The 24,943-nt window shown below is 39.6% G+C and overlaps 1 protein-coding gene across 3 annotated transcripts in view; it reads left to right on the forward strand.

The window, feature by feature from the left end:
• Positions 1 to 24,943, forward strand: part of LOC137281526 (uncharacterized) — a 95,886-nt gene that overhangs the window by 54,297 nt on the left and 16,646 nt on the right. The window contains exons 2-5 of one of the 3 annotated variants that reach the window (XM_067812806.1): positions 10,666 to 12,234; positions 15,525 to 15,720; positions 20,963 to 21,016; positions 23,556 to 23,725. In XM_067812806.1, the coding sequence (XP_067668907.1) occupies positions 10,666 to 12,234; positions 15,525 to 15,720; positions 20,963 to 21,016; positions 23,556 to 23,725 (1,989 nt within the window). The remainder of the gene's footprint in view (positions 1 to 10,665; positions 12,235 to 15,524; positions 15,721 to 20,962; positions 21,017 to 23,555; positions 23,726 to 24,943) is intronic. The other 2 variants (XM_067812807.1, XM_067812808.1) reach the window with 2 other exon arrangements.

Raw genomic sequence — 24,943 nt, forward strand, 5'->3', positions numbered from 1 at the left:
CCCTGACATGGTGGTGCTGCAGGAGTAGCTCTCAATCTCTTGACATGGTGGTGCTGTAGCAACTCTTGTGGTCTCCTGACATGGTGTTGCTGCAGCAAATGTCTTAGTCTTTTGACATGGTGGTGCTGCAGCAGTTCTCTTGGCCTCCAGACCTGGTGGTGCTGCAGCAGACCTCTTAGTCTCCTGACATGGTGTTGCTGCAGCAACTCTCTTGGTCTCCTGACCTGATGTTGCTGCAGTAACTGTTCCAATTTCCTGTCATGGTGGTGCTGCAGCAACTCTCTTGGTCCCCTGACATGGTGGTGCAGCAGCAGCTCTCAGTCTCTTGACATGGTGGTGCAGCAGCAGCAACTCTCAGTCCCCTGACATGGTGGTGCAGCAGCAGCTCTCAGTCTCTTGACATGGTGGTGCAGCAGCAGCAACTCTCAGTCCCCTGACATGGTGGTGCAGCAGCAGCTCTCAGTCTCCTGACATGGTGGTGCTGCAGCAGCAACTCTCAGTCTCCTGACATGGTGCTGCAGCAGCAGCTCTCAGTCTCCTGACATGGTGTTGCTGCAGCAGCAGCTCTCCGTCTCCTCATGTGGTGGTGCTGCAGCAGCTCCCAATATGCTGACATACTGGTGATACAGAAACCTTTCCCAATGGTTTGAGCGGCAGCACACCATTATGATTATTGATTCTTCAGGTCCTGAGAGGTATAACTCCAGGTCCATCTGGCACGGGAGTCTTGGATTACTGTACACTTGGTGCACATCAATTACTACTTCACATGTTTGTTGGGTGAACCCAAATACTTCCAGCAATAAATGATGCAACCTTATCATTATCATCAATATAAAGATCGTGGGCTTATGATCAGGATATTTGTCGACATTTCAGCAGCTAATGTTTTGCTCTTTTGATTGTGAGAGTTGTGGTATCCACATGTTGTATATCTATGTTCTATTGGGCATCTTAACTGTTAGCATAAGATTGAATGATTGTGTGTTTGTCTTTATGTCAATGTGCAGTAAATGTTGAAGTAAATGCAAGGTATTCCTGTGGGTGGTAGGAGCATTTAGCAAGAGTTAGGGTAATTACATAATCATACACTTGGATGATTCACTTCAGGTGACAAAATTACTTATTTTTGTATGTTCACTAAAACAATAATATTTATTTGAGTTTTTCTATTTTGGGTATATTTATTTTTGGTAGACTGGCATTTTTTAAAGAACGTACAGTACACTCAGTCCAACTCGACCTCTGCATTTCTCGGATTGCTGTTTAAACCCAACTGAACTTTGGGTCCCGACGTAATTCTTTCCTTGTTGTCATGAAAAAGCGCAGACTTTCATTATCGCCTTGAAAAGGTAGTTTAAGTAAAAACATTGCTTTATGACCCGGACTGAGCAGTAAGTCTGCTTGGCCAACAAACTTTAAATAAATAACCCATTGATTGGTTTGGATATTTTATCTTATTTACTGAGCAGTAGGTCCTCTTGGCCACTAAACCTTGAATAAACAACCCGTTGACTGGTTTGTGTATTTAGCGGTGAATTAACCTTTGATACAATTAACGCTAATTTTTAAGCTATCATTGAGATGATCATATAATTGAGATGATCAGGCATCGATGTGGGAAGTTTCCGTGTAGCTCAGACTGCTGTCTGATTCAGACTTTTTACTTGGTACCGAACTCATCTGAATTACACAGAGTGCATTGTAGTTAAAATATTTGGTGGATTTGACAGAAATGATTGTGTTTAATTGTAAAATGTTGGTGCCAGTCTCTTGAGGGACGGAATAAGCAGGAAAGAGACATAACATCTCGTCAAAAGATTTGCAGACTGTCAGAATGATGTCCAAATTTGGAAGATTAAATAGTCAAAATCAAAATTACAAATAAGCCCCACCTTGGCTAAATATGGCGTCCATGTAACTGTGTTGTGTTAGTGGTGGAAACAGATGTCTTGTCTATAAACACTCTAATGTGTCACAAGGGATGTGTGTTGATGGAATGCAGGAATATTTCTCCTAGTCATTCCTTCAATTCTGCACCGCTCCACAGATTACTTTCTGTGAAAATGGCTGCATGTAGTATTTGTTGTTGACAAGTTGAAACGTGCGTCAATCTTCTGAAGAAGTCATGAGAAAGTATTGAAGACATGTGCTATGGAGCATGTAGACAGTGACAAACACATGTAAAAACACTGAGTGAACCAGTGTGTTTGGGTGCTGGAAGTTATTTGTAGGTACATATAAACCATGTCAATTCACAATTAGGCCTTTAGTTTACGTGTTTCTCATTTAAGGCATTGATTACATTAGGTCTTATGTAACACTGTGACATTTTACCTAGACCATATGGTATTACACAAACACTATGTGATATAATACAAACGCTACATGCTATCAAAACTATGTGGTATTATACAAACACTATTTGGTATTATGCAAACACTGTGGTAGAATATGAATACTATATGGTATTATACAAACACTGTGGTAGAATATGAATACTGTATGGTATTATGCAAACACTGTGGTAGAATATGAATACTGTATGGTATTATGCAAACACTGTGGTATTATGCAAACACTGTGGTATTATGCAAACACTGTGGTATTATGCAAACACTGTGGTATTATGCAAACACTGTGGTAGAATATGAATACTGTATGGTATTATACAAACACTGTGGTAGAATATGAATACTGTATGGTATTATACAAACACTGTGGTATTATACAAACACTGTGGTAGAATATGAATACTGTATGGTATTATGCAAACACTGTGGTAGAATATGAATACTGTATGGTATTATACAAACACTGTGGTATTATACAAACACTGTGGTAGAATATGAATACTGTATGGTATTATACAAACACTGTGGTAGAATATGAATACTGTATGGTATTATACAAACACTGTGGTAGAATATGAATACTGTATGGTATTATACAAACACTGTGGTAGAATATGAATACTGTATGGTATTATACAAACACTGTGGTAGAATATGAATACTGTATGGTATTATACAAACACTGTGGTAGAATATGAATACTGTGTGGTATTATACAAACACTGTGGTATTATGCAAACACTGGTAGAATTTGAATACTGTATGGTATTATACAAACACTGTGGTAGAATATGAATACTGTATGGTATTATACAAACACTGTGGTAGAATATGAATACTGTATGGTTTTATGCAAACACTGTGGTAGAATATGAATACTGTATGGTATTATGCAAACACTGTGGTAGAATATGAATACTGTATGGTATTATGCAAACACTGTGGTAGAATATGAATACTGTATGGTATTATACAAACACTGTGGTAGAATATGAATACTGTATGGTATTATGCAAACACTGTGGTAGAATATGAATACTGTATGGTATTATGCAAACACTGTGGTAGAATATGAATACTGTATGGTATTATGCAAACACTGTGGTAGAATATGAATACTGTATGGTATTATACAAACACTGTGGTATTATACAAACACTGTGGTAGAATATGAATACTGTATGGTATTATACAAACACTGTGGTATTATACAAACACTGTGGTATTATGCAAACACTGGTATTATACAAACACTATATGGTATTATGCAAACACTGGCATAATACAAACACTATATGGTATTACATAAACACTATGTGGTATTATACAAACACTGGTATAATACAAACATTATATGGTGTTATATAAACACTGTGTGGGTTTGTACAATCACTATGTGGTATTATGCAAACACTGTGGTATTATACAAACACTATGTGGTATTGTACACTCACAGTTTAATATTATACAATCACTATGTGGTATTACACAAACTCTGTGGCTTTATACTTACTGGGACTTGCATGAAACATGCAGCAGCAGCCAGCAGTGCACATCTAAAGTAGTAACATACTTGCTATATGTACTGGTTACAAGTCTGTATTGTTTGGTCACATAGCATTAACTTTGTGATGCTTGAGGTTTCTAGATGGCTAGTTCTCACAGCTTTTTGCTGTCTACCAGTAAGTCACAAACCTACTACCCCTAACTTAGAAATTATAACATTTGTCATCAGTTATTTACATCTTGAAACCTGACCATTTCTTCTGTTTTGTTCATGTTTTTCACATTTGGAAGTAACTCCAAGGACTGAAATGTTGTGGCCACACCAGATCTGAATGGGCTTTAAGTTTACAGTTATCTCCCTTAGTACATGAAGCACTTAGCAGTAGGTGATATTACCCAGAGTTGCATACATTTGTACATAAAATCTGTTGGACTTTCTTGTGTGTCAAATTGCAATCAGATGAAAAATTAATTCAGTTATGTTAGTTTCCATGCAAATATGTATTATAGCTGACTATTCATGTCAAAGCCTTAAAAGACAGTATATTGGTGCTGAAAATATTAGAATTAAATTTTATGGTATGTTATTATTTCAACATTTACGCTTCTCTGTTGATGAACCACTTCATTATGCAGAGAGGATTTGAGAAGGGTTTTACCTTCCACCTAGACTGTGCCCAGTAAAACATACAAGCTTGAGTGAACCCATGACCAGGAAATACTCACACTGGAGTAAATTACCCTCTCAGGAGATTTGGTCCTAGTTAGCTCAAGTTGTTCAGGCCGCAACAAGTAATTGCCATGTAACACAAGTTAAAAACTTATATATAAGCATCATATAAGGAGACATTTGAAAATGGTGCTTTTACAGTGACATTTTACATAAACTAAAACACTGCATGGCGGAAGTAGTGCAATGTAGGATGTAATATTTTAAAAGGGGAGAAACAGTTACATTTTATCAGTGTCCTGGAGAGTTGTGTGTGTCTCAGCAATCCACTGGGTCAGTCAGGCAACACAAGAGGTGGAGGGAGAGAGGGCAGGCACTGTATGTCAGCAGAGAAACTGATCTGCAAGTAAATCTGGATCTGGATTTGGATCTGGTGATTTACACAGTATATGGAGCCATTGTTTTATGTGTGCTGAGAGGTAAGAAATAAGATGTCATGAAGTGGTAGTGGTATGTGCACATGTATGGGTCACAGAGGTGATAGTTGGGTCTTCAGGTATCTACCGGTATTGGTTTCGTTTTCATGTGCACTTCTGGTTCTAAAGATATACATCATTATTAACCTTTGTTAATTAGCTGGTGGTCTATAGATTTGCATTTTCAAATATACATCATTCTTGCCTGGTGGTCTGTAGATCTGCATCTTCAGATCGATATACATCATTATTAACCTTTTGATCTGTAGATCTGCATCTCCAGATATATGTCATTGTTAACTGGTGATCTGTAGATCTGCATCTACAGATATACGTCATTGTTAATTAGCTGGTGGTCTATAGATTTGCATCTTCAAATATACATCATTCTTGCCTGGTGGTCTGTAGATCTGCATCTTCAGATATACGTCATTGTTACCTGGTGGTCTGTAGATCTGCATCTACAGATATACGTCATTGTTAAAGGTCACATGCAACGTAAAACACAACTTTGCAGATTCTGGTACCTTTCGGTATGCACTTACCGAAACAAATCATAAAAAATGCCAATTCAACCTATAAAGTTGAAAAAACCGCGATGAAAAAAAAGCCCGCGAAATCGGAGTTCAAACGTTTCACTAAATTCCCCCCAGCGCTGGGGGGAAAACTGGTTTCAACAGCTGTGCTGCGCTGCGTCCATTACGCATGCGCAGTGAATAGGTTCGCGGAGCTTGAAAGAGTATGCATGCCCAGCGTCTGAGGTCGTGAGCAGTATTCTAATCTTGATTGTGTACACAAACAAGTAAATAATCTACTCGTTACGTAAAACAACTTGTTGATTGTGGTAAGAAGTCTCTGTCACAGAGAAAGCTCAGTGTCTGGTTTATTCACACCTATATGTCTGTCTGCCTGCCTGCTAAAGACAACATTCAATACACAGCTTCAATCATTGACCACGCGCAATTTGAACTTAACACCTATCAGACTATACGACATAAAGAAAATAAGTTGATTTATGACTCGTGCACCCGAGTCCAGTGTCTGCCACATTATGTAATTAGGCACGTGTGATACACATGAAATGTTTTTATGTCTGTGGGTTGCAAACAAACTACATTCATTTTTTTCGGATGAGTGGATCTGACGGAAACTGGTGCAAACTCTTGTCAGTTTCAAGTCCTGCTTTGTATTTGGACGAATGACAGATTCCAGCCACGCAGTAGTTTACCATCTCTACTGACATGATTTTTATTGGATCGAGCGCAAATTCAGAGAACGTGTATTTTCAAAACCCAACATCTCTATATACATTCTTTATGGATAACAACTTCTTTTAGTGTGTATGATTTTGTTTGACAACAGTTTATGAATCCATACTCAAAAGACGCATCAAGTACACAAAAAGAAGTTGTTATCCATAAAGAATCTTACTTTCTTGTGCCTGCATGGCTATACTTCTAAAATGCCCATCAAACAGATCATCTTTCTGTACACGCAATGAACCCTCAGCACATCAGCAAGTGAAACAGCCATTCGGAAGCCGTCGTTACACTTGAGTGCATATCCACCCGATGTGACTGGGTTCGGTCTCCCGAGGGCTTCGTTTCGTGGCAAGTAAGCCCAAGTACAAAATACTGCACTTTTGAATCGCGATTGTACGCTTATGATTGTGTTTATTTGTTTTTTTAAAGCAGCAATGTATATTATATGTCATGAATAAGTGATAAACGTGTTTTAATCATGTTTGATTTTTTGGTTGCATGTGACCTTTAATTAGCTGGTGGTCTGTAGATCTGCATCTGCAGATATACATCATTTGGTGGTCTGTAGATCTGCATCTTCAGATATACGTCATTGTTAATTAGCTGGTGGTCTGTAGATCGGCATCTACAGATATATGTTGTTGTTACCTGGTGGTCTGTAGATCTGCATTTACAGATATATGTCATTGTTACCTGATGGTCTGTAGATCTGCATCTACAGATATATGTCATTGTTACCTGATGGTCTGTAGATCTTCATCTACAGATATATGCCATTGTTACCTGATGGCCTGTAGATCTGCATCTACAAATATACGTCATTGTTACCCGGTGGTCTATTGTTACCTTAGACCTGGGTAACCTTCGTGTGGTGTTAAAGAATGGGAGTTAAAGTTAACCTTAGTAAAGGTTACTTTGTGAAAAGAGCCCCTGATCTGTATGTACAGCTTCAGGTGATATTTAACTGGTGGTGTTCAGACCTGTATGTACAGGCTCAGGTGATATTTAGGTGGTAGTGTAGATCTCCATCTACAGGCACAGATAATATTGAACTGGTGGTGATCTCCATCTACAGACTCAGGTGATATTGAACCGGTGGTGTAGATCTCCATCTACAGGCTCAGGTGATCTGGTGAACCAGTGGTGTAGATCTCCATTTACAGGCTCAGGTGATCCGGTGAACCGATGGTGTAGATCTCCATCTACAGGCTCAGGTGATCCGGTGAACCGGTGGTGTAGATCTCCATCTACAATCTCAGGTGATCCGGTGAACCAGTGGTGTAGATCTCCATTTACAGGCTCAGGTGATATTGAACCGGTGGTGTAGATCTCCATCTACAGGCTCAGGTGATATTGAACCAGTGGTGTAGATCTCCATCTACAGGCTGAGGTGATCTGGTGAACCGGTGGTGTAGATCTCCATTTACAGGCTCAGGTGATATTGAACCGGTGGTGTAGATCTCCATCTACAGGCTCAGGTGAACCGGTGGTGTAGATCTCCATCTACAGGCTCAGGTGATCCGGTGAACCGGTGGTGTAGATCTCCATCTACAGGCTCAGGTGATCCGGTGAACCGGTGGTGTTGATCTCCATCTACAGGCTCATGTGATATTGAACCGGTGGTGTAGATCTCCATCTACAAGCTTAGGTGATCCGGTGAACCGGTGGTGTAGATCTCCATCTACAGGCTCAGGTGATCCGGTGAACCGGTGGTGTATATCTCCATCTACAGGCTCAGGTGATCCGGTGAACCGGTGGTGTTGATCTCCATCTACAGGCTCATGTGATATTGAACCGGTGGTGTAGATCTCCATTTACAGGCTCAGGTGATCCGGTGAACCGGTGGTGTAGATCTCCATTTACAGGCTCAGGTGATCCGGTGAACCGGTGGTGTAGATCTCCATTTACAGGCTCAGGTGATCCGGTGAACCGGTGGTGTAGATCTCCATCTACAAGCTTAGGTGATCCGGTGAACCGGTGGTGTAGATCTCCATCTACAGGCTCAGGTGAACCGGTGGTGTTGATCTCCATCTACAGGCTCATGTGATATTGAACCAGTGGTGTAGATCCTCATCTACAGGCTCAGGTGATCCGGTGAACCGGTGGTGTAGATCTCCATCTACAGGCTCAGGTGATAATATTGAACCGGTGGTGTAGATCTCCATCTACAGGCCTGTATGTACATGTGATGGTTATTTACTCTGATTCCGACATTTGTTTTGGTCCTTGCTTTAGGATAAGAAGTTGCTTGCTGACACAAATTATTATAACAATAATCAATGAACGTCCCCTGAATCAAAGTGTCAATAAGTGAAGGCCACATATTTTCATATTTTATGTCAGTTTTAATGGTGTTTGTGAAAGCATCATCTCTGCCTGTATTGTGAGTCACAGAAAATCCGCTGGAACTCTGTGTCCTTTAAATTCTGATCGGATATGCAGACTGTTGTCAGTGTGTGTGTTTTCCTGCCATTAGAAGAATGTGAGGCTAGAACATTTGTAAGACGTGTTCATCACCACTAGTGTTGTTCCCCAAAAAGCTATCCTCTGTTGATAGTTTTCAGATTTATGTTTAACCCAATAACTTGAATGTTTATCTCAAATGTCTGTCAGACCATGACAGTGGGAGCTATGTTTGATCTATAGATGTGCGGACTTAAAATGTAAGGATGTGTTGTAATAGCTTATTTGATGTCCATTTCACTGCATTTCAGATGTGATTGTCAGGTATATTTAGTAATTAGCTGTTACACAGGATAGCTCAAGATTGTGTCAAAATGTGATCATCATAAGTTTGTCTTCTGATCTTAAAGCTACAAAGCTGTCAAAGTATTACTTTAATTAAACTTTGACAATGAGTACACATAACCCAATGTTATTTGCAAGCAAATATTGTAAAAATACAATTTTGTTCACTAAGTGTTTCAGTGAACAAATGTGTTCATGTTACTGATGGTTGTCATCTGTATGGTTGTAGTGTATGTTCTATATGTGGACTTACAGAACAATGGCTGGGTGTCAGAACACTGTCATGACGTACAGATTACTGCAGCTGCCACACAATGAGGCCATTATGTAATTAACAATATTGTGCACAGCATAGCTGACTGATGGATGTGACTGGCCACAACAATGTGGCTGTATCTGCGGAGATGTTCAGAGTCCTCTGTGTTGTCAGTTGCTAATTTTGAGTCTTGGAGTCCAACTGCCACTAGCACAAAAGATTTACCAGACTAGAGGAGGCTCACAAGGGGTGTGGTCCGATGAACTTGCTTGACATTTCAAAAACCTTTAGTTTGGATACTCTTTGAATGTTGATTATTTTGATTTTAGACTGACACAAATATGAATTTAATACCATATTTTTCCAAATTTTTGTATTCAAGTGTCAAATGATGCTCCTAATCTGAACATTGTAGAATTGTGAAGGAAATGAATGTGAACATGGCACCCCCATTTAAGTTCTTCAGTCTTGTTTCATTGAGTCTTAGCTTACTTGCAAATAATCTGCTGTGATGGGGAAGAGCACATGCAAGAGTCGGTTGCCTTATTGGTTAAATACTGTATGTAATGTGAAGCTGAAGTAGCTGTGCGATCAGGAGAGATATAAGCTGGTGGAACATTGGGAGGGGCTGCTAGGCAAGTATATGGAGCAGGTATATTCTTACTGCCTTAGACACTGGGAGGTAAGCAGCTAATTTATCTGTGACTGTTGATTGTCTAATTATGAACGACCTTTGGGGTTTTTTGGGGGGGGGGCTGATGCTGTTTGCAAGACTTACCAGTTTATCTTTTCTGCATTAGTAAACAATGTCAGTCGTTCTTCAGTAGTGTCACCATTGTCATGGTGATGTCAGTTTGTTATCACTTCCCAGGAGGGAATCTAGAAGTGAAACCTCTGTAGTTTGTTGACCTTTCACTACACGTTTCTCTTTCTCACTGTGATGACAGTACATGGTTGTGGTCTGTCTAAGTATGAAGCAGGAGGCCAAGGAGAATCTTAAAAAACTTTACAAGTTCTAACGTTCAAACATTTAATCAGAGTTGACTTCCTAACAATTCTTATGACCAGAATGTCACAAGATGCCGATTTTGTGGTTGTAACTAGTAATGCCTGAATTCCCAACCCCCAGCTGATTCTGGTTAAAAGGTAAATCATATGATTAAATAAGCTAATTGATGTAGTGGACAAACCTCACCTTTGAACAGGGTCATTTCAGTAGATTGCTCTTTCATTAATTTCCCTGCTTTTTGTGAACCCATGTGTACAAACTGCTTTTCTGTGTTATGTATAGGAAACCTGATACTTCCGCTTGGTCTTGTGTATTGTGCTGACAATCATATGTGCTGTTCACAACCTTAATCATGTATTCAAAACTTGTTGTATTGTTTTTCAGCTCCTGGCAGAGATCTCAGAACTTGAGGAAAGTTTTGAGGCTGTAGAGGGCACTGAGACGGAACAGCATCGAAGTGCTTCTGCTAGTCCTGTCAAAGTTGCTGAACAACCAGGGGGCACAACTCCACGGCGGTTACGTAGGAAGAAGTCAGGACGCCGTAGCTTGAGTCTTCCAAGCGGGACTTTGTCATATGGGGATGTCAAAATCACATATGTTGATGGACACTTTGTTGCAGAGCCACCTAGTGCTGAATCAGAGACTAACACACAACCCTACACTGGAAGTGAGAGTGCCACTGTCAACACCGGAGGTGTACCAGCTACAAGTTCTGAGTCAGTCACTGATGTGAACAGCAACGAAGACACTCTATCAATTCTGTCTGACCTATCCATAAGAGATGAACTGTTGTCCTTGTTAAACCAGCATCTAGTGGATAGTGATGTGTTCTACAACCAACCACTAGACTGGAACTGTAACCATGTGGGGAGTGACTCCTCCTCACATTCTAGTCAGAGCAGTCTGGCTATGATGCCGGCATCATCCACATTACCTCGGAGAACTGGTCGCGACAATGATGGAAATCGTCCAGTTTCGGTAGATGATATACAATTATTTAGAAATGCATATCTACAAGAACAGTGTGAAGGTCAAGGTGACAATGAAGGTCAGAGTCACACAAGGAACTACAGTTTCCGAGAAGCTGTAAATCAGGACTTACTGTTGTCTGATCCCAGGAATGGTCGGAGAAGGCTCTCTGTTCAAGACGATAAAAGTGAGAGATCAAGATCAAAAAGTCCAAACTTCTTCCAAAGAATGTTGTCTAAAAGAAAATCATTCTCAGAAAAAGTGGCGAAACTACCTCAAGATGAGGGAACATCCAGAAAAGACACTTCGATAGTGAGACGTATGTCATTAAAAAGTTTGTTCAAACGAAAAACACGGAAAGGTTCAGATGAACCGGACAGTCCACCAATTGCAGCTTTCCTTAAAGATGAAGACATCGGTGCTATTAGTTCATTACCAAACTCTCCATTTGTGTCAAAACGTGTGCAGAGAGTACAAACAGACCCACACATACAGATTCGAAGGCCAGTTCAAAGATGTCCTGATGAATCTCAGTCAAGCATGAGATCACCACCCCTCAGCCAATCAATCACCAGGAGTGGCTCCAGGCCTGGTCTAACTCGACCAGATGTGCCACCCAGGCGAAGACAGAGCTCTTCAGGCTCCATGAAGCAAGGTTCATTGCCAGATAGAAGTTCTGGAGAGTACAGTATATGTGAGTTTGACATAGGAGCAGATGATACACTTACGCCGCGATCTTCATCTCCGTCCATAGTTGACAGTGAGCGGGATGCCACACTCCCTGCATCTCCACATTCTGGGGACTTTGTCCAGTCTGTCCCAGTGCATCCAAATAGGTTGAATCCTCGGCGTGATCAGATGTCCCCACAAGAATTTGAAAAACTGTCAGGAAAACTTGTACGAGGGGAGATAACTTCAAGCAACAGCAATGACAGTGGAATACAACATGATGCTGTTATACTGTCCAGCTGTGAATCTCTGAAGGTAAGATAGCATTCTTTTCTAGTTTCCTTATGAGATGTACTTAATCGTGTTTGATACGGGTTCGTCATGTACAGTCAAGTCATGTTAATCCAACAATGCCCATGGCACAACAAATTGTCGGATTAACGAGACTGTGGGACTGAATAATTGAGACGAAATTATGATTATTCAGTTTGTCACCAACAAAGGCCTCGGATAAAGCCAACTGTTGGATAAACAGAGGTCAGATTAATGAGACTTGACAGTATTTGTGTGCGCACCTCACACAGGTGAGTAGAGTAATGCATTGCCACTAATTCAGGTTCAAGTCCACCCCATTTGTGTGCTACATAAGGCCACATCATACGCACATGTATTTCTTTATTATGATGAAGTGTTGGTTGAAAACACTGGAATATTATATCTACTGTTTGTGACAGTCACGTATACTAATATGGACAAGGTTGGAGGAGTAGAATAATCATTTGTCTTGTTGCAGATATTTTTACAAAAGTCCAAATAACTAACTTCACTTTATTGCCCAGAACAATTGTATGGTATGGGTTATAATTGATCTGGTAACCATATAACTGAGAAGTCACATCAGTATCAATGATTTTGGGGTTCCCTTTTATCATAACAGTATTTCATAAACCTCAACATAAATAGGTTGTATGTATTGTCATACTTGGAAAAGTGAACAAACATTGAAATGCAAAAGAAAATGCACTTCATCTAACTGAATAAAGAGGGATTTGAATTTAACATAGATGATTCTAATTACTGCATAGTCTGTTATAGTTAGTGAATAATAGGATGATTGTGCTTGTAACTAATAATAGGTTGATTGTTACTTGAGTGTGACTCGTGAGATGGTGTTTCCTGACATAGACTGTAGCAATGGTGTATGGGAACAAGGAAGTGTCTATCTATAACAGCTACACTGTGCATTCCAGGCTAAGTCTGTCACCAGCCTGCAGGGACGTAGGATTGACAGCTGTCAAAGGAAACACTACCCAATTATGGGTTAAGAACACCCCAAGCAAAATTTATATCAGTCAATGCAAGTATTAAAACGCTTCTGGAGGGATAGGTACCTCTGAGAGATCGATTCAGATTCATTAGCTTAGTAAATAGTAAGCAAAAGTTGCATTATTGGTAGTGTTAGTCTTTATATATAGGCAATGAAACATGCATTGGATATATATTGTTCCTGTTGAATGACATAAGTAAATCTGTCTGTTTGATGATGGTCCTGCTGAGAATATTAGACATGTTATGTTATTGCCCACAGCTTATGCTAAGATGATGTCAGGAATGTTGCACTGTAATATTTTTCTAGGATGTCAACAATGTTGCTGCACTTTCCAAATTTAGAGAAAAATTTGTAGAAAATATTGATGGTTTCTGTGTATTCAAATTGTTCAATATCTATTTTGTGCAAATCTGGAAAAATGATTAGTGACAATTTGTCTCACTCATTGATAAAGTGTGAATATTGGCACTGTAGCTATGAAGGAAGATTTATGAACAGAAGAAAAAAGTTAAACATGTTTGACATGGACCTGCAGACTTCCTTATGTATGCCAATTATCTGCACCACATCAGGATTTCTACCTACAAGGCCCCCACTCACCCTGTTGTCCTTGTCGGGATCAGGACCAATGTGTTGCCAGCATGGCCCCCACTCACCCTGGTGTCCTTGTTTGGATCAGGACCAATGTGTTGCCAGCATGGCCCCCACTCACCCTGGTGTCCTTGTCGGCATCAGCACCAATGTGTTGCCAGCATGGCCCCCACTCACCCTGGTGTCCTTGTTGGCATCAGGACCAATGTGTTGCCAGCATGGCCCCACTCACCGTGGTGTCCTTGTCGGCATCAGCACCAATGTGTTGCCAGCATGGCCCCCACTCACCCTGGTGTCCATGTCGGGATCAGCACCAATGTGTTGCCAGCATGGCCCCCACTCACCCTGGTGTTCTTGTCGGGATCAGCACCAATGTGTTGCCAGCATAGCTGTTGCTGTTCTCACCTATATGAATACACAAGTGGCTGAAACAGCATGAACTCCTAATTTCGTTTCCTGAATTAATCACTGCAGGAAATATTTACTGTTATTATTAGAAAGAAAGCAGCAAATGTCAAATGTTTTCATGTGAAACCCTGACATCATTAACACAGCCAAACACTGAATGACCTGATGGCTGGCTTCATAGGATAAAGCAGCATTCAGATATGTAATACACTATCGGGGATAAAGCGAACCACTGATGTGTTATAAACTGTATGAGATATAGCAAACCTTAGTTGTGTGATGAGTTAAGTAGGATAAAGCAAACTACTAATGTGTGGTAAACTAAATCTGTCAAAGCAAACCACTGATGTGTGATGAGCTAAATAAGATAAAGCAAACCCCAGGTGTGTGATAAACTAAATAGGATAAAGCAAACCCAGGTGTGTGATAAACTAAATAGAATAAAGCAAACCATGGCCATCATACAACAGCACAGGGAACCATCTGTGTGCTTCCTCTAAAGTCCTCCATGATACAGACAGGTGGAAAGTCTGATACAAATACTAAATAGTTGGACTTCATCTCATGTTGAGGATGTTTCTCAAATAAAGATTGTTTTGTTTAGAGTGAAGAGCTTCATTATGAGACATTGAGATGCCTCTGACACTAGTGACAGTAATGTTATGGCAGCCAGCTTTACTTTATTATGGGTAGACTTACACCAAAGGTCAAAGCATGTCCAAATTCAATTGTATGAAGCCTACTCACAACATTAGTATGTAACAGGATGACACTTGTGTTGCCTGTTTGAAGTGGCTGGAGTAAACAATTATGTGCTGATGATTGTTGAGGTCTGTTGACTAGCACCAGCCATGAAGCAGGGAGCATTGGAATATACACAAACATTTGGTTGGACACATGGACAGTTTGCAGACACATGGGCATTTTATGAAGTGTTTATTTTCAACATGTCTAAATATTGGTTAAAAGGCCATAACAAAGTACAGATAACATCGTCTTACTGAATGTTCATTTTTCACTAAACATTATAGCAAATAGAATGGACAAAAAATACAAATATTGTATTGATTGTACAGTATTGTATAAGATTGTATAAGAATTCTGTTCATAATGAGTGATTGTTAGCTGGATGGACTCAGGGAAATCTGTTGGTGTGAACCTAGACCGTATTGGTTATGGTTGTTGGTTTGTCTCCAATCTTCATAATCCCACAATAAGAACTCTATAGCTGACATGTAGTGAGAGTGTGAAAACTGAGGTGACCATATGTGTGCAGGTATCCCCTGACACAACCACACCTATCAACATGGCAGTGAAGCTGAGGAAAACGCCTTCACCAAAGCAGGAACGTCCTAAATCGGACATCACGGTGCGTTGGGCGGACCTTTTGGAGCAGGTGAGGGAAACCAATGTCACCTACAGGAACGATGGGCAGACAGTACGCAAACGACCACGGCCAAAGTCTGACTTAGGTAAGTGAAGTGTAGACTATACTGATACTACTGCATTTGTCAGGTAGATACAATATTTCCAGTAAGTAAAGTACTGGATCATGGGCACTGATTAGCTATCAAAAGTCAACCGACTGTTGATTTCATGTCATTGGGTGGTAATGTCTTCTGTGCCAAGTCAACAGCAAAAGAGCTCAGAGATGATTTAGTCTTTGACTCAGCTGATTGGCTGTGTTTGTAGTCTGACACCATTCTATCAACAGCTAGTTTGTCTAACGAACTATGGTGCATTACGGGTTGAGAATGTGCCGAATGCAGTGTGGATACATGAAGAACAGTAGAGGTTGCATTAATGCCAGTTCTGTCAATGTAGCAAATATTGTAATGGCATGACTGTAACCTGAGCGGGTTTTTTTCGTGTTGAGATAATTCAGCCAAATATACTATTTGTCCCTTAGATGTGGTAAAAAATGTCCACACAACATTACACATACCAACTATTTAAGGAGCATGGTAATTTCTTAGGGTAATTTACTGGCAAGACAGTTGTTATGAAAGACTGATTTGCAGCAACTCCATACAGGAGGAGTTGGGCACATGAGTTACAGAATCCTTGTGTGTGATACAGTAATGACATTTCAGTCTGGCTCAGACAGCTGGAATGTGAATAATTGATTCTGGTCAAACAGCTACTACGACAACAATGGGTGCATTTCTCTGCACTCTCTCCATGTTCCCCTGTAGCCTCAAACATATGATTTCAATTTAAGAGACTTCCAGCTTTCTTGCAAGCAGAATGACATAACACTGTTACTATGGAAACCAAAATTTCAGACAAATCAGATCCCAGAACCTTAAGATGTGATTGGACCACACATGCTTCCTTTCACAAATATATTCAGGAAGTTGGTTCATTTTAAAAAGGTTGTCAGGAAGAAGACAACTATTGAGGTTGATATTCCCAGATTTGTAAGCGTCTGGCTGTCTTCTGTGACCAAATCATCATGCGTGAGAACAGAATTGATTGAAGGGAGGCAACTCCATGCTAGCTGTAGGTCATTTGTCACTGTCCTGACATTGCACTGAGTGGCGGAAACAAGCTTGTGTGCTCTTGTGATGATGAAGTTTGTTAGGGCTGTTGGATCTTATCAGTGCCTGATTCCAGAAAAAAACATGTTGGTTTTGAAATTTGTTAGGATTTGGGTATACTCTAATCTGAAGTTATTTTAGTTTGATTGTAACATTTTCAAGATACTATTTTCAATATTTCAAATATAAGGGGGAAAAGATATGGACAACTTAGTTGTAAGATTTAGTTGTCAGGAGGGCTGTGGATAGGGCAGGTATCTGTCCTCTATCACTCAGCATTCATGATTGGTTTTCAGAAGATATCCTGTATGTTGATGAGGGTTTAGACGATGCTGATGCTGATAAGGTTGATGACGACCTGTTTGAAGGTAGCCTATAGCTGTGTCACATTCTGTGTACATGAAACCAGCAGCCACTACCACACAGTGGTGGTGACCATGACAAGCGTTATGCAGGGACATTTTCTGGCACAACATTGTAAAGTTTCAAGTCAGTTTCAAAGGCTATATCATCCAAGAATGACTGATGTGTTTTGGATACAACACATTTTACTCATTGGTTGATAATTTTAATGAAAAGAGTTTTGTTACAACCAAATTTTCTGTCTTGTATGTGGTCGTTGCATAGATAATTTGTAGCACAGAATTTGAGCAGCTATGACAAAGTATCCCATCAGTTGTATCAGACCAGTTTCACTGTTTCACTTCAGTTACCTTGTTGAGGTTGTTATGTATTAATTCAGCTGTAGAGAATACTGGCCATATTTAGATGTAATCCCAAGTCACTGTATGTTGTTGCCATACAGGCTGTTCCACTAACCAAACCCACCTGTTGTTGGTTTAACTAATCATTAATTGCAGATTTGTTGTTGTCATACAACCTATTCCAACAGGTTGTATGCTGTTAATATCATCATGATGACAGTGGTCTGATGTTGCAACTTTGTTGCATGCTATCAGTAGTTACATGATGCACCTTTAGGAATGCATCTCTACAAAAACAGCTAGCAAACTATACCCCCTAAAACTGGGGCTGATTAGTGGAATTACAGTTGATGGGAAGGATTATTAACAGTTATCAATATGAAAATTGTGACATTGATAACATTTTAAATTAACAGTTGTGATGAAATAATTTGTAACATTACACACACTGTTTGAGAGATTACTGACAATTCTTCCTTACATATCGTGACATGTCTAGGCCTAGAATCCAAATACAAATAGTCTCGATAGAATATCTCAGATTTAGGCGCTTGGGTCATTGTTGACGCAATGCTGCTAGGCCCTTAGTACAGATAATGTAGTGTTGACAGTAATTAATAAATATAAGTAATGTACTTTAGTTTAAATTTGAGTATGTAATGTAATTTGCTGTTGATTAAAACTGCTTATTATTGTTTGCCAGCTAACTTCTCAGTGCTGATTATACCTGATCTGCCCTGCCTTACCTTGTTTTTATTGTAGTTATAAATTAATCCAAGTTGAGGTTTTGATAAAAGTTCCAAACTGAAGTTGACTCCACAAAACATGTCCATGACTCCCTCTCATGATGCCAGGGAATCATGATGACTAAATTTTTATACCTAGGACAAACACTGTCTATTTCTAGACATACAGGAATTATGTTTTCAGTTACACTGTTAAGTGGATTGTGGCTTGAACTCTATTATTTTCTGTTCACTCAGCCCTTTTTTTCACAAGGAGAAAGCCCTAAATAAAGCAAGTCTAGATTTCCCTCATCTGAATTTCCTACCTCATGACAATTAAATTTGAGTAATTGCTTCCATCCAAATTGTATACTTATTCACAGACTAAGCATAACTCTGAAACTTTAGGCAAATGACAGCTCTAAACAGCTACTACACAACTAAATAACAACTGTAAGAGTTTTAAGCCTGACCTATTTATCCTGTACTCATCCCTGGTGACATACAGTGAATTGACATCGTGAATGTGTAAGATGTGACGTAGTGAGGGGCAACTACGCAGACTGCTGGAGTTCCTTCCTGGTCTGCCATCATGACACTGCAGGCCCACCACTTGACTGGCCTCAAAATTGCAAACATGGATCGTGAGCAAATTACGTCAGTCTCAGAGATAATACAACAAATGTTTCCTCTGGTTTGAGAGTCTCGTTGTGTGGACATTGATAGGAGATAGTAGAGATCTCACCCAACAGACTAGAGCTTGCTTGGCCTGCTGCATGAGGACGGTTTCAGGGGGAAGTTGTGGTGTGTCAGATGTGTATGGCCAGCACAGCAGTGTCCACATGGAGATCAGCTTTTTTCCTGGACTGACATATAGTGATGTCTTCATTTCAATGTGGTGGAATGACCGTAGGACTCTGTTGTTGACACAGATTTAGACGGTGAAGGAGATGATTGTGTTCAGTGTTGTGATTCACTGTAGAGGACAGTTTTCACTGCTGGACTATGTTACAAATATCCTCCTGTGGATGTCATATGTGGAGAAAGTGACAGACTGTGGCAGCAGATAGTTTCAGGAGGAGGATTTACAACATGGACATGGTCACGGACAGAAAGATTCATTGTGACTATCTCAGAATTGACACTTGTAAGTCACACGCATTTCAACCTACTTGTCAGAAATTTGGGGTAGTATGTTTTTAAAAACCCATAGGCCTAGTTTCAGTTACTTAGGAAACAAAAATTTACCATCCAGACAGTTGTGGAATGCAGTTATGAACTACATTATAGTTCAAGTGGATATTTGTCAGACTAAAGAACAGAGTCTCGGGTGCATTACATGTGTCACTGAATAATATGACTATGCTTAGTCCCTGTTCATTGAGGTTCATTGTTGTGGTAATCATCCAATGATCAATTTCTAGTCCAATATTCAAGAAAACAGAGCCCAATCATTTACATGCTATGGTAATGTAATTGCTCAGTAATTGTCTGATAGAAAATTGTTGTTTCATTGATATTTGACCATTTTTACTTCTTGATTTCTGATGTTATCTTGTAATTGCTCATTGTTTTAATAAGTACCCCTCTTTGGCAACATTCTAAGAGCCAAGGGCACATATTACAACAAATACAGGAACTTCATTTTGACTGGATGGCTGACAAAGGGTTCATGGGATTGCTAGACTCATTTAAACACTAGTTGTTGTAGTGATGCCTGAGCTCGGACAGCTTCAACCTGAGCTTCATCTTCCTTTCCAAGTTATCAGTTATTTTGTAAAATAAGGTAGTTATTTTCGTAATGATAATGAGATACACAGCAGATACACACAACGAGTGATGGGACACAATATTGATTTCATTCTTTCTATCATTAATAACTTGCTTTATACCATGAGTGTTTACCATCAGTCATGAAATACTTCATTCATTAATCCATTCATTAGAATTAAATCTTAAGTGAAGAAGAAGGGAGTTTATTGTCATAGAAAAGTCCCTGCTGGATATGTGAAAAGTGATCACGGTGGAGATTGTGTAGTCACTGACAACTCTACTGGTGTATATTTCATATTCATATGCAAGTTATGCAAACCAGACTGTAAAAGTGTCCCCATTTCAACTTCCTGTCCAAGTTATCAGTGAAATATAATGATAACAAAAACTATTTTGGAATGCATGACGATGTAGCTTGGTGTGGCATAAATGTGAGCAAGTTTTGCCTTATGACTTATACACTGCACAAAATATTATGTGATAGATTTGGGGTCTTTTGTATGTACTGATTTGAGACACTGACTTACATTCAGAACTTAGAGGAAATAATGATTGATAAAATGATGTTTTTGAAATGATAAATGGTGATAGTTGTTTAAATCTTGACATATGTATGTGGAGGTAATTGTATGTTCCAATAATCTTAGAAATATCACTTTGAGAGTGTGCAAGCAGGCAAGTACTTATCATCATTGCAACTAGATCTCTTTGTCAGGTTTCACTCAGTCCTTGTATTCATCACAGTACATTTACATTTATAAACCTGTGTCATGGTGGACTATCATTGTCAAATAGTTCTGTGAATAAATATGCAGTTCTGATCTGCCATTGTGTCGGTAAATTGTTTAAAGTTGTTTAAAACCAACTTCACTCTTGAAAACTCCACTCTGTATTCTTCAGGCACAAATTTCAGTTTTGTTATTTTGTTGATCAAGAGCATGTTTAGAAGAACTGAAAGATTTCTATTAACAGGCAGTCGTGCCAAGAGTCGATCAGCAATAAACCTCCGAGACACAGGTAAAGCAGGTGATCAGTCTATACAGTTGTCTCCCCTTCTCACCCTTCAAGTATCTCCCTCTTGGTCATATACAGGAATGTGTAGAGTCTAGCAGGATAAGCTGATTGATCTCCCTACCTTCTATCATCTTCCTGCATGTCTTGTATGTAGTGAAGCTTGTAGGGTAGTATCTACTGTGCTTTTTGCAGAATATCAAGTTCCTAAATGTGGTGGATATTTGATTTCACTGGAGTTCTTGGTATAGTGAGCATCTCAGGTCTCAGTTTTATATGGAACTTTGGTAATTAATAAGGCATCCAAGTTGAGGACATTGAGGCAATTCAATAATCTTCTTCATTAACATAATTCTGGGTCATTTTCCCAAGCCAAACTCAAACAGTTTTAATACTGAACTGACACTTCTTTCTCAAAAGTTTTTCTCAAAAATATAAATTTGCATCAAAGCTGATCTTTATTCCACAGTCATGTCTCAATTCTGTTTCTGTCTTCCTGGCTCTCTGCAACCCTCTCTCTTTGGCTTTCCAGTTGATATTCTCTCTCTCTTGCCTTTGTCCCCTTTGTGTGAGTCACCGCTGGGTGATTCCTGAGCAGAGAGACATCACTTGCGCTTTCACAACCATTTCACTCACAGAATAATGGCAGTCTGCAATTGAACATTTACATCAGCTTCTGTAATCAGGAGGGGTTTGTGTGGGTCTTAACTGATTCAACTAGGCAGGAGGAGATTAGTCATTTTCATTGTTTCTGCTCCATTTCACTTTCAATTTCTACAGGAATATTTGGGAAGTTATTAAAATTCAAAACAGCACTTTAGAAATATTTCATTCACTGTTGGAATGTGTGACATCATCAGATAAGCTGTAATCAATATGTTCCTGAGTGTTCATTACTTGTGGGCTGTAATCATGAGTTTGGCAGTAGGACCCAGCAGGAATGACAGCACATGGAATTGCCCTATCTCAGGCATGTTTGGCACTGGTCTTTACCACTTATTGTGCTGTATCAGTTTGCTAACCGACATGGTAGGGTTGTGAATTTCGGATACCACATTGTGAATAAGTTGACTGGAAAGATCAGCTACCAGTTTGTAAGGTATTTCCAGAAGTCACTCTGCACTAGCATCATCTAATTTGTCTTGTCCTTTTACATGCAAAGTGTTTAACTTGTAATGAACTTTTTCTGAACATGCAAATAAAGATATAATGTATATTGCAGAATTTTGTGAAATAAGGCAGTTATTTTCGTAATGATAATGAGATACACAGCAGATACACACCATGAGTGATAGGACACAATATTGATTTCATTCTTTCTATCATTAATAACTTGCTTTATACCATGAGTGTTTACCATCAGTCATGAAATACTTCATTCATTAATCCATTCATTAGAATTAAATCTTAAGTGAAGAAGAAGGGAGTTTATTGTCATAGAAAAGTCCCTGCTGGATATGTGAAAAGTGATCACGGTGGAGATTGTGTAGTCACTGACAACTCTACGTGTGTATTTATGAGGATACAGTGTAGCATCTATTCCCTCTGCCAATGTATAGAGGGAATAGGTGTTATGCTGTCCTGTTTCTTTAGGTAAATGTTTAGATGACACTAAATGAGAAAGTTATCAATTGTGTTCCTTCATCACAGCAATGAGGAACAGGAAGTAAGTCCTACTTGGATGCAAGTGTCTGGATCAACCTATAATGCGCAACAATGATCACACTGGGCGGAATTACATCACATAGATTCCAAGAATAGAGGGCAAAGGATCACTCTGTTCGAAATTCACACTTTCCACACAGTTGTAAATGCAGAGATTCACACTTAAGATTTAGTTGTACATCATACTATACACAACTTTGTATATGTGTGTAGTGTTACATTCTGTTGTACATGTGAAACTATCCACACTGTTGTACATGTCTTTGTACATTTGAAACTGTACATATCGTTGTACACATCACCCTATCAACAACATTGTACAAGATGTCACAGGTTGTTGTTCCTCCTGAAGGACATATTTCACTAGACTGAAACCGAATACATTGCCATCTATTAGACACCTTGTGTATGTTGGTTACATAGTGCAGTGCATGGTGTTTGAAATATACTCCAACTTTCCCCTGAATAACAGCATGATCTATTTTAGGCATGTTTGATCACTCTTCTGTACTTAAAGAAGCTTTTATAAATATCATAGATGTAAACACATAAGCTGCATATGTGTATTTACACTGAAATATGATACTTGTGGCTTACAAAAACCTGCTCTACATGATTTTCTATGTAGATGTCTAGCAGTGTATAAAGACTGTCTCATGTCCCAGGCCATAGCAGTACTGTCCACTTCACTGTAGCTGAGGTGTTCCCAGTATGTGGACTCTCTATAAACAAGTGCAGAGCAGCCTTTCAGTGTACACTCTTCTCAAGAACTCTTACAGATATATATCTTTTAACAATTTTACAGGTTGATGTAATGTCCTTGATGTTAAAGAAATCAGAATTATGAAAAACATATTTTCAACATTGTTTTAATGTTCCTTTTTGTCAGGAGGAAGTACATTATTGACAGACACAATGCGAGCGTTCGGGAGCATCAGCAACCTGCGTCCCAGCGACTCACTACGGAGTCTGCGATTGGTCGATGGAATACAAGTGGAACTCAGAAGAAGTGGGCAGGATGATCGTGTGTTGTCAGCAAAGCTTGTCAAGTCACGGAGAGTAAGTGGAGAGAGGTCACATTAATGTCCATGTATTTAGTCAAGGTCTTGCTAATATCCATGTGTTGAGTCAAGGCCTTTAAGTAGGTCTTGCTAATATCCATGTATTCAGTCAAGGCCCATAAGGAGGTCTTGCTAATATCAGTGTGTTCAGTCAAGGCCCATAAGGACATCCTGCTAATGTCAGTGTATCAAGGATGGGAAATCCATAGATTTAAATGCAAATTGATTGATCGTGGACCTGGTTGGGGGCCTGCAATTCCAGACCTCCAGCTGATTTTCAGCTGAAATCATTTTCACCTATTGCATCCCTAATGTATTCAGCCAAGGCCCTTAAGGAGGTCTTGCTAATATCTATGTATTCCGTCAAGACCCATGAGGAGGTCCTGCTAATGTCAATGTTTTCAATCAAGGTCTATCAGGATGTCCTGCTAATATCCATGAATTCAGTCCAGACCCATAAGGAGGTCCTGCTAATATTCATGTGTTCAGTCAAGACCCATAAGGAGGTCCTGCTAATATTCATGTGTTCAGTCAAGACCCATAAGGAGGTCCTGCTAATATTCATGTGTTCAGTCAAGACCCATAAGGAGGTCCTGCTAATATTCATGTGTTCAGTCAAGACCCATAAGGAGGTCTTGCTAATATTCATGTGTTCAATCAAGACCAATAAGGAGGTCCTGCTAATATTCATGTGTTCAGTCAAGACCCATAAAGAGGTCTTGCTAATATTCATGTGTTCAGTCAAGACCCATAAGGAGGTCCTGCTAATATTCATGTGTTCAGTCAAGACCAATAAGGAGGTCCTGCTAATATTCATGTGTTCAGTCAAGACCCATAAGGAGGTATTGCTAATATTCATGTGTTCAATCAAGACCCATAAGGAGGTCCTGCTAATATTCATGTGTTCAATCAAGACCCATAAGGAGGTCTTGCTAATATTCATGTGTTCAGTCAAGACCCATAAGGAGGTCCTGCTAATATTCATGTGTTCAATCAAGGCCCACTAGGTCGTCTTGCTAATATCCATGTATTCAGTCAAGACCCATAAGGAGGTCCTGCTAATATTCATGTGTTCAGTCAAGACCCATAAGGAGGTCTTGCTAATATTCATGTGTTCAATCAAGACCCATAAGGAGGTCCTGCTAATATTCATGTGTTCAGTCAAGACCCGTAAGGAGGTCCTGCTAATATTCATGTATTCAATCAAGGCCCACTA

This window comes from Haliotis asinina, chromosome 4, assembly GCF_037392515.1.
Source record: "Haliotis asinina isolate JCU_RB_2024 chromosome 4, JCU_Hal_asi_v2, whole genome shotgun sequence".
NCBI lineage: Eukaryota > Metazoa > Mollusca > Gastropoda > Lepetellida > Haliotidae > Haliotis > Haliotis asinina.